This window comes from Fukomys damarensis, unplaced genomic scaffold (assembly GCF_012274545.1).
Source record: "Fukomys damarensis isolate Sample0158 unplaced genomic scaffold, DMR_v1.0_HiC HiC_scaffold_11, whole genome shotgun sequence".
NCBI lineage: Eukaryota > Metazoa > Chordata > Mammalia > Rodentia > Bathyergidae > Fukomys > Fukomys damarensis.
In genome coordinates this window covers 26,027,527-26,038,496 of record NW_022900923.1, presented here as the reverse complement: position 1 = coordinate 26,038,496, position 10,970 = coordinate 26,027,527, and the positions used below count along the sequence as shown (strand labels likewise).

General features: G+C 46.4%; 1 protein-coding gene across 2 annotated transcripts in view; it reads left to right on the top strand.

Moving 5' to 3' along the window:
- Positions 1-3,696: 3,696 nt before the first annotated feature.
- The window catches only part of Ncf2 (neutrophil cytosolic factor 2), a 30,820-nt gene continuing 23,546 nt past the window's right edge, over positions 3,697-10,970 (top strand). The window contains exons 1-3 of one of the 2 annotated variants that reach the window (XM_010640558.2): positions 3,697-4,304; positions 6,745-7,129; positions 9,020-9,102. In XM_010640558.2, coding sequence (XP_010638860.1) covers positions 6,956-7,129; positions 9,020-9,102 — 257 coding nt within the window. In that variant the 5' untranslated portion in view covers positions 3,697-4,304; positions 6,745-6,955. The remainder of the gene's footprint in view (positions 4,305-6,744; positions 7,130-9,019; positions 9,103-10,970) is intronic. The other variant, XM_010640557.3, reaches the window with a different exon arrangement.

The following is a 10,970-nucleotide window of genomic DNA, read 5'->3' as shown; positions in this document are numbered from 1 at the left end:
CCTTCCTCACTTTGTGTAAGTTGGATGGGCTGAGGATCTAGCTCAGTGATTCTACCACCTGCCTTGCAAGCGCAAGGTCTGGAGTTTGATCCCCGGTACCAAAAAAAAAAAAAAAAAACACAAAACACTCTGTATAAGTTGGAAACAAAGAGGCATCAAGGAGTTCTGCTTTCTCCCTGACATCTGTCAACATGACGCCACTCGTACCAAACCAGGTCTCTGCCATGGAGACCTCTGTGTTGTTATTAACATTTTTTTTTTTTTTTTTTACAACCTCAGCTCCTGTTTTTTTTTTTCTTTCCTTTTGCTCTGCCTTTGGTTTCTGCCAGGCACTTGGATTTCTCCTAAGTAAGCAGCCACTCCTCCCAGCTCTTGAGCACATCATCTGACCTCCTCACAGAGCAATTGTTTTAGAATCTTTGGTCAGAGGCTCACATGTACTTTTTTTTTTTTTTTCCTTTTTTGGGAGCCTGTGGGTGAGGGATGCCTACAATCAAACTAACTGGAGCAAAGTTGATCAAACACTGAAATTCACTGGAAGGGCCTGGGCTGGGCAGGAATTCAGATCAATCTCAGGAAAGACTGGACCTGGGGCTTCAAAGCCTCTACGTCCCTTGTCTGCTCCTCCCCTGGGACCAGCGTCATTCCCTCTGTAGGTAGACTGGCTTCCTCTGCTTTCCTGAGTGTTGGGGCAGAACTCAGTAAAAACTCAACTCTTGGGTTTATCCCTTAAGCTCAAATCCTGATTCACAGGAGAGAGACCCTTATGGGCTATGCTTGTCAGATGCCTGCCATGGTCTGAGCAGCCAGGAATCATGCAGGCCTTGTTTTGGTTTGATTTGGTTTTGGTTGTTTGCTTTTATTTTTTGATTTTTGAGACAGGGTCTCACCTGTAGTTCAGGCTGGCCTTGAACTCGCTATGTAGCCCAGGATGACTTCAAACTCATAGTGATCCTCCTGCCTCACCTCTCAAGGGCTGGAATTATTGGCATGCACCACTGCACCCTGCCTCGTGCAGTTCTAATGTGATTGCAGGGCCTACTCTGTGGTATGGCATAGACAGGCAGTGCCTAGAGAAGCAGGAAGAAGGACATACCCTCATCAGTGTCTACTCTTTACGTATTCACCATCCATTTGACAAATATTTATTTTATATCCAGGTACTAGTTTACTTGTTAGGGACATATCACAGGAGAAAAAAAAAGAGTCTTTGCAAAGTTCTTTTAATGTGGAGCCCAGGTCTAGCTCTTCTGCACACCACCCCTACCCACTGCTTTCGTATCAAGACGTGATCAGTTACATCAGGCCGCATTCTCCTTAGACACCACTGGATCGGGAGCATGGACCCGAAGGAAACATGCTGAAGACTTGCACGTGGATGAACTAACTGGAGTCCTGTGCCCCCCCAGAGGAAAAGAGCCATGGAGCATGAAGACATCTAAAAGAGGGCCGGGGATTTAGCTCGGTGGTTCCACTGCCTTCCTCCCAAGCGCAAGATCCCAGTACCAACCAACCAACCAAACAAACAAAAAACCCAAAGAACATCTAAAAGAGCTCCCGCCCTGACTATAACTAGATTGCATTCAGTGGATGGTACTCTGCAAAGAAGGTCCAGAACCAAAAAGAGAATTTAAGATACACAAGGCTCAAGTCATCTTTCCCCACCTTCTAGATCAGCACATATTTATTAAGCCTTTGATGAAAGATGTTAGGAGCTAGGTTCTGTAGAAAACATTAAAAAAAAAGCATACTCCCTGCCTCCAACTAGCTTATAGCTAGCTGGATAGTAAGGTAAAAATAAATAACAGCTCCTGTGCTTTGCAGTTTGATTACAAAATAATTTAGGAATTCAGACAAAGGAAAATTGATTCCTTGCCCCACCCAAGGTTCAGAACTTCAACCACCATTCGTTCACTCGTTCTGAGCCTTAACTGAGTGCTCACCTCTGCAGGTGCTAGACCTTGTGTACTGAAGGTGCACAGAGATGAAAACAACCCTAGTCTCCAGTGTGCTTAATACGAGTGTTAAAAAAGAAAAAGGCATGACGTGTGCCCTCTTTTGGATCCAAAATGACAGGGCAGACACATGTAGCCAACCAAATTAAATAACTACACTGACCTTAAAAGCACCTTCCACAGCACTGTTGTTCAACACATATTTTAAGTCCCTCTCCCTGCCCCCACCACGGGCACAAAAGAAGTGAGAAAATTAAACATGGATGCTATAGTCCTGGAGTTTAAGGTCCAGTTTGGAGACAATCGCATGAACAATGACAATTTCACATGGTTGAACACACACTAGGAGTGTACAGCAGGAAACTTTACTTTGCTGGTTTGTCAGGGGAGAAGACTGGAGCTATAGAGTGTGGCAGGCAGAACTCTAAGGTGATCCCCAGTGATCCCTGCCTTTAGGTAATACCCTCACTTTGAATGGGAAGGACTTGTGGATTGCTTTCAGAATGTGTCAAAGGTAAACGTATTTTACAGTAAAGACTCATGCCTCTAAGAAGTTGGCTTCAAGTTTATCAAAAGAGAGAATATCTTGGGTGGGCCTTACCTAATCAGGTGATACTTTTAAAAAGATCTATAGGTGAGAGTCTCCCTGCCTCCCTGATGACCTGGAAGAAGCAATCTTCCTTCTGCAGATTATGTGGCTACAAGGAAGTGCATTCTGAAGCAAATGCTTCTTTAGTGAAGCCTCCAGAAAAGAAGCTCTCCATTTTTTGTAAGATGCGTCATCTCATGTTTTTGTTCATCGAATCAGTTGCTAAATGCTTGTGGAGCACCTGCCATGTGCCTGGAACTGTGCTGGACATGGCAAGAAACTGCAGGACTGTGGAGAAAGGCACTGCTCTTCAAGGGCCTTGGAGAAGGTCCACACAATGGTGCTAGAAAGCAGCAGTGAACTCTACAAGCTCAGAAGAGGAAGTATTGCTGAGGCCCTGCCAAGGAGTAATGAGCTTTATTTTTACTTTGTAGGGTCTTTCCTCAAAGAAAAGGGAAGGTGTGGGCAATGTTCTTAGCATACAGCTGAATGAATACAGGCAACAGGAATTTGTGATCTGATGGCAGCTAATCAAAGGGAAATCTTGCTACTTATTTGGGAATCGTTTTCAAGACACTGAACTGAAATGTTAAATTATCAGCCAATACCACAAAAACACAGTGCTGTGTCCATCAGAATGTTTTAAATGATTGCTAATATAAAATCCCATTCAAGGGCTCAAACAGTAAACAAATTTATTATCTAATCTTACAAGTAGTCCTGAGTTCCAAGGTTTGTTAACATAGATGCTCACCGACATTTGTTAACTTAGATGCTCTGATGAAGGATCAGAGTTCTTTTATTTCTATTGTCTTTTCTTTGTTCTAATACTTTCCTGGAGGTCACAAGATAGCTGCAGCTATTTTAGGTACATCTTCACAGTGCATTGTGAACAAATACTATTTCATTTCTTTGTTTGTTTTGGGTTTTTGTTTTGTTTCGTTTTGGTACCAGGGATAGAACTCAGGACCTTGTGCTTACAGAGTAGGCAGCAGAACCACTGAGCTAAACCTCTGGCCGCTATTTCTTTCTATGTGTCTTTTTCATCACCGAGGAAAAAAATCTTTCCCCAAAATCCTCAGCAGACTTCTAACGTCTCCGTGATCAACATTCTATTTCGGAACCCCACCTCCTGGGCAGTGTTTGGGGCTCAAATCTTTAAATCTCATGGACTGAAGGAACTGGGGCCCTAACGAAAGAAGGAAAGAGAGTGAACACAAGTGGGAGGGAATCCAGTAAGAGCATCAGGTGATGAATGAGTAAACTGTCACGCACTGGGGACAGAAGCAGTCTCACCAACAGTAGACAACGTCAGGGACAGATGTGTGACTGCCAGGAACTGCACGCTGTGCGAGAGTGAGGTCATGGATCCAGAAAGGCCACACCAAGGAAGAGAAAGATGAGTAGGAAGCAGCCTGGCGCTGCACGCAGGAGATCACTGGGGCAAAGGGAACAGGCCTGGCTGATCCGAGAACAAAACCGGAGGCTGGTGTGGCCGAGGAGAGCGGGTGGTGGCTGCTGTCAGGGTCTTCCCGCCCTGCCCCGGAGGAGAGTTTGGGTTGGGCCGTTAGAGCCAGGCAAAGGCACCAAGGGTTTAAAAACTCAATCTGGCCGCTGAGTAGAGAATGGATGGAGAGGTTAGGAGACTATCTTAACCCATGAGCTGATGGTGGCTTGGCTTGGGAGGTAACAGAGGGCTAGGAGGAAAGAGAACAGCTGAGGACTTTCAAAGGCATTGCTGGTACCAGAAGGGATACAAGGTGAGTCAGCCCCAAGAGTCCCTCCTGAGGGGTGCGTGAGGGCTGAAGGTGCCCACACATACACAGAACCCCCACGACGGCGGGAGGACTGAGTACCACATGGGGAGAGGAGGGAAAAAGATGCAGGGGCTCAGAAGAAGGAGAGGTCACGAGCTTGGCGCAGGCCTGAATTCGGGGCAGTGTGTTAAGGAAGGTGCCATTCCAGCAGCGTTCCAAAGCCGGCAAGACTGGCAAGAAGATGGAAATATGGAAAGGGCAGCGCAGGAGGGGAAGCTACCGTGAGCACTTAGCTGAGAGCAAAGGAACGGGGCAGGTAGGCAGGGTAGAGCATATAGGAGAACCTGCATGAACGGTACAAAGAAGCGCTGGACAGTAAGGCCAGAGTGTTTTAATCTGTTATTTTATTTTTTGGTTCTGGAGATCGCACTCAGGACCTTGTGCTTGCGAGGGGGCACCGCTGAGCTAAATCCCCAGCCCCAAGGCTGGAATGTTTCCAGCGGCAGATAGAATTCTCAGTGTCGGGCTAGGGTAATAAACAAGAAAACGAAAACATTGCGTCTTGGAGAGGGGCAAAGGGTGGGGTAGAATGTTTTGGTTTAAATCTAAAATGTCACTTCTTATTCTCATAAGCGGGCTTTAGGAAGGTAATTGGAATGTGGGGGCACTATACTCTTCAGGGAATTGATTCATTGTTGAGTTGAGCTTAATGTGTGCTAGGAGGTGGGGCCTGGTCAAGAGAGGCAATCGATGTGACCCGGAAGGGTTTATCACCTTCCCTTCTCCCCCACTTGCTCTTTGTTTCTTGGCCACCAGGACATGAGCAGCTTTCCTCCACTATGACCCTGGCCATGCACTTTCTGCCTTGGAGCTAGTTGCCTATGGACTGAAACCTCTAAAAACTGGTAGCCAATATAAACCTCTCCTCTTTTAAGTTGTAGGCATTGGGTATTTGTCCAAGCAATGAGAAAATGAGTCAGATAAGGGTCAGATTCAAGACAGTTTTGAGTGTCGGGCTAGGGTAATAAACAAGAGGAGAAAAACATTGCTTAAACTGGGAACACGGTGCACATGTGTAATCCTGGCTACTGGGGAGGGTGAGGCAGGAAGATCTGAGGTTTGAGTCCAGCCTGGGTGGCGTAGAATAACCTGGCTTCAAAATTAAAAAATGGCTGTGGATGTAATTCAGTGGTAGAGCATCCCTGAGTTTAATCCCCAAGAATGGAGGGGCAAAAAATTGTTTCAATAAAGTCTAGCTTTGGAGTGATAACTGCAAAGTCACATGGTTTTCTTAGGGATAATTGATGTGCTACTTAAATTTCGATGGTTCATGGGGACGGCAGTCAGTAAGGCTATCAACATCTGTTCCTGGCATCACTGTTGTCTCTGGGTCATTTACCAGTGATTTCTAACTTCTTTTACACTTCATCCCTTCCTTGGTTATTAAGTGTTGGTACTGGGGATCCTGGAGAAAACATGGTCCCATCTTCCACGGGGTCTAAGAGATAAAGAGTTACACTGCAATAAATATTTGGGAAGAGGTAGTACAAAGTGGAAAATGTTCTGCCTACTGCTTGGAGTACGGCACTAGATTCCACAGAGGTGGTGACATACAAATGTCACTTGAAAGGTGGGTTCTGAAAGGTGACTAGGAATTCACAACATAAACAAAAGTGAGGTTAAAAAGTGCTTCCAGACACAGGGTAGGGTCTGTGCAAAGACGCATATACATCTCTTCAATGTGTGTGTGTGTGTGTGTGTGTGTGTGCGCGCGCACGCGCTGGGGATCGAACTCGGGACCTTGCCCTTGTGAGGCAGGTGCAGTACCACTGAGCTAAATCTCTGGCCTCGTCTTTTCAGTTCTTACACTTTTGATCCTACGTACCCTGTAAAGTAATGAGTTCTGTTGATGACCATGTCTCCCTGAATGCTCCCCATCTCATCTTATCTTGGAAGCTAAGCAGGGTCAGGCCTGGTTAGTACTTGAATGGGAGTAATGAGTTCTTCCAGTTGCTACAAAACAAGAATTAGCATTAAGTATTTGTCTCTCAGTCCCTTCTGAACATCTTGAATGTTCTTTAAAGTTGCCTCAGATGCCCAAGATCATTTATCTTATCTCAGAAATGTGTTGTTTTTTATTTTGTTCAAGATAAAAATTAACATTTGGAGACTCTCTATGAGACTGAAAGCAAGCAAGGAATTCAGTGAAGGCTGGAAAGCACTATCCTGTCACCCAACACCTGTGTTTGACAAAGGTGTGGACTCCAATGCAGGCAGGTGCCCTGATCTGCCACGGCCACCCTTGCTCCAGGAGGGGTGGGAGACAGAGAGGAGCAGCCAACAGAGAAGGAGCATTTTGGGGAACTGACCCATCTGATGTACTTCCTCTCTCTCCGACCCTCCTCCTCCACCCTCCCACAGTCTGTCTCCTTTTCTCTCTCAGAGTAGGTTGTGCGTCAGTTCCTGGAAGGTGGGGACATTTCCTGAGGCTTTGCAACACCAAGAAGTTGTCCCAAAGAAGGCTGAACCCCATTCTGCACACCTCGCCAGGAACGTGACGACCTGGTCCTGGGCCATTCTGCTGTGGAGACGCCCTGTCATCCCCCTGGTGTACTGGTAGCTCTCTCAGCCAGCCTCCTGGGCTCCGCCTGACCATGTCCCTGGCTGAGGCCATCAGTCTCTGGAATGAAGGGGTACTGGCAGCTGACAAGAAGGATTGGAAAGGGGCCCTGGATGCCTTCAGTGCAGTTCAGGACCCCCACTCCCGGCTCTGCTTCAACATCGGCTGTGTGCACAGCATCCTGGAAAACATGCCTGAGGCTGAGAAGGTGAGTGGCAGGGCCTCTCCCTGGCTCCTGGTGCCCTCTAATTATTGCTTTCAACACCAGCTGCATTTTAGAGACTTTCCCCTGGGGAGCTCTAAAAACACAAAAGTTGTCCAGGCCCCACCCCTAGAGGGCAGATTTAATTGTTCTGGGGAGGGGCCCGGCAGCCACAGCTGTAAAAGCTCCCCAGAGTTACAAGTTACAGTCTCCTTTCTTCTCCATCTACTAAACTCAAAACAGTCCGGCGGTTATTCTTTAACACCTTTATGAAGACTCTCTTAGTTACATTTTCTTGTACGAACACCTGCTGGATTTAGGATCTTTTTTTTTTTTTTTTTCATTTTATTGGTACATTCTAGGTATACAGTATAGTTACATTCATTACTGGGATCTTGTACCTTTACATGGCAGGTCTTGGTTCTCGTTTTTTTCCCTTGTCCCTACCTGTCGCACAGCTATGCATCTGATTGTAGACAGCTCTATGGCTTTCCAAGAATTTCATGTGTATTGGTTTTGCCTGCCCAAGAGATTGAGGAGAGACACTTATGAAAAGTAGGTTTCATCCCAAGAGATGATTCTGGCCAATTATGCAGCCACCTGTTTAAGAGTTCCCAGACTGCCAAAAGGAAATCATACTGTGATTGATTACTGCTGTCTTCCAAGGCCATGGTGTGGGGTGTCTTTTAAAAAAACATACTTTATCTCTTAAATATCCTAATATACAGGGAAACATTCTCAGTAACCATATTTTTTGATTGATCATTGTAGTGTGGAAAAGGCACAGAGTTTGGAAGCAGAAGACCTTGTACTGAATCCCAACACTAACTCCCTGGGCCTTTAGCAGCAAGCCACGTAAACTCCTGGCCATTGGCATCTTGAGGGTTTAAATATAATGAAGAAAAAGTGGACATTGTGGTGTACACCTGTATAATCCCAGGTACTTAGGAGGCTGAGGTAGGAGAATTGTGAGTTCAAGGCCAGCCTGGGTAACTTAGCAAGACTCTGACCCAAAATAAAGACTATAAAAGGCTAGAGATGTGTAGCTCAATAGTAGAGCACCTGTCTAACATATTCAGTCCCTGCTACTGGGGTGGGGGAGCTGTATGATTTCATATCACTACATAATAGTTCTTATTCTCACCTTTTACTGCCAGCTTTGCAAAGTGATCTGTAGACTGACCTCCAGCACACTTGAGGGCCGGGTTCGTTTCCCAGTCATCCTGCGCTGCAGGTGAATGAGCCCTGGCCACACCCTCCTGACAAGAAGAGGCAAATAGCTTGAAATGTGCTCACATGTGATTTGGTTTCGGAGCCCGACAGGCACACATGTGGGTATCCACCTCTGGCTGGGGCAGGGACCAGTTAGGCCAGTGGGAACTGTTGCTCCCACCTTGGCCTAAACATGGATCTGTGGCCACCACAACTGTCTCTTGCTCGCCTCCGCCCTCCCTCCCCAGAGGTTTCCCCACAACCTTCTGCTCCCAGTTCTCTCTCTCTACCCTGCTTTGTAGCCTGCTGGAGTCCTTACACTAGTACGTTATATATTTTTTTCTTGTTTTCTATTATTTTAATTGTGTGCTATTTTATATTATAAACAAATTATGTTGTGTTTTATCCTATTTGAATTTTAATCCATTTTATTATTTTGACTGTCAACAATCTTGAAAGGAAGACAGTAACATCCTCATTTTACAGAGGAGAAGGCTTCGCCAAGGGTAGGCATCTTGCTGTGTGCTATGCAGTGAGGAAGTGACCACCTGAGAGTTCCGACCCAGGGGGTCCGCACTGCCCTCCTGTTTCCTGAAGACCTGCATCATCCCCGCACTCCTTCCTGACTCGCTGTCCAGCTCATCCCTCCTCACCTTCTCACCGGCCACAACCTTCTCCCCGCAGGCCTTCACCAGAAGCATTAACCGGGACAAGCACTTGGCGGTGGCTTACTTCCAACGAGGAATGCTGTACTGCCAGATGGAGAAGTAAGTGGTCCCATGTTGCCCACACAGGGGAAGTCTGAGAGAAATCCAAGGAGTCTGGGTGCTGCTGGAGCTGGCGCTGGAAAAGTGACTTCCAGCCTCGGTCGGGAAGGAAGGCTGGCTGACTGGCCCTTCTGGGATGTTAGGCAAGAAATCAGCCTGGTATGCAGAGGTGCGCTGGGGAGGGAACTCGGTGAGTGCCTCGGATACCTCCACGGCCCCGCTACTCAGCCAGTGAGGAGCCCACTGGTGTCCCCGAGAGGTCACTCGTGGGCCTCTCTGATGTACTGTGTGTCCCCAGAAAATAATTATTCTGAAACCACATCAAACCCTGGCTTCACCCCAGAAAAATGCACACTCAAAGCCTGGCTTAGTCCATTCAGTGAAACATAAAGCAGCCACAGAAATGAGAATGCAAACTATTACCAGTATAAGAATAGAGTAATACAGATAATTAACTAATATGTGTGTGTGTGTGTGTGTGTGTGTGTATACACACATACATACACAGGAGGTGTCAAAGTTTAAAAACAGATTTAAAGGGCTGGGGATTTAGCTCAGTGGTAGTTCAATCTCAGTACTGGGGGGAAAAAAACAGATTTCAAAATATGCATATTGCAAATCCCATTTGTTCCACAGAATAAAGACCACAGATCAGAGACCAAACTTTATTGGTACTTCTGGATGATGGGATGATAGATCTATTTTCTTCTGTCACCCTATCTGCATCTTTTGATATGTTCACAACCAACATGAACTAGTTAGTAAAAAGATAAATTAAAAATGAAAGTTAATTTCAATTCCCACTCCTCCCTCTAATGCCCAAAGAACAAATCCATAAATAACAAAGAAAGATATTCTACGGGTGAATTTCAAGAGTTCTGGGGATGGCAGACTGACCCTGCATATAACTTGTTCCATCAGTGGGCGCAAATTCTGGGGAAAAGGAATTTGGCTCTGGCTAATGAAGATCTAACAGCAAAACTGGTCTGAGTGTGGCACACATTGCAGTGCAGGTGGGCAGGGCACTGACCCAGTGCAGACAGGCTGGGGTGGATGGGCCCGCAGGGGAAGGGGCTGGGCTTTATCCCATGTGCCTTGGAAGGCTTTGATCCTAGGCTTTACAGAAACACAGCCTGTAAAGCCCAGGTTCCCAGCTGTTGCTAGGAGCCAGCATAGGCACTGAGAGGACTTCACAGATGTAGATGTAGACTATTACTTGCATGAGTAAGAGCAAAAGCAAAGTCTTCCCAAAAGAAAAGCCATAACCACAGAAGCACTCCAGGGAGAGTGCCTGGAACTGGGGGAGAGAAAAGGTGTTCACCTTTACCAGCACCTTGCCTCTGTCTAACCACCTGTCTCCTTGCTTAAACACCTGTCTGTGATTCACTCCCTCCTGCGACAGGTGGACAGAAGGCACAGGGAGGCCAAGCACAAGTGCTACAACTTGTTTTGAACCTCAAAGGACAAATTCTAAGGCCATCCCTTTAATCAGCTCTAAGAACCTAGAATGTGGAGAGACAACAGAAAAGGAGGACGGCTCCTGCAAGGAGTTCCCACAGGTTCCAGAGCCTGGAAAGTTAGGATTTCGAGTGAGCTAGAAAGATCTAGGAATAAGACTCCAGACTTGGTTAATCTGCTTGATAATAGTTCAGCGTAAGAAAGACATCTACAAGAGTTAATCTGTAGTTCAGCAACTCTAATGAAAACATCATGAATGAGGCACTCCTCTCCACTCCAAGCTGGCTCTTTTTCTTTTGCCCAATCCATAGGTATCAGTATTGCTCCTAACATTCTCTTCTTGGGCTGGGGATTTAGCTCAGTGGTTCCAGCGGCTGCTTCCCAAGCACAAGGACCCTAGTTTAATCCCC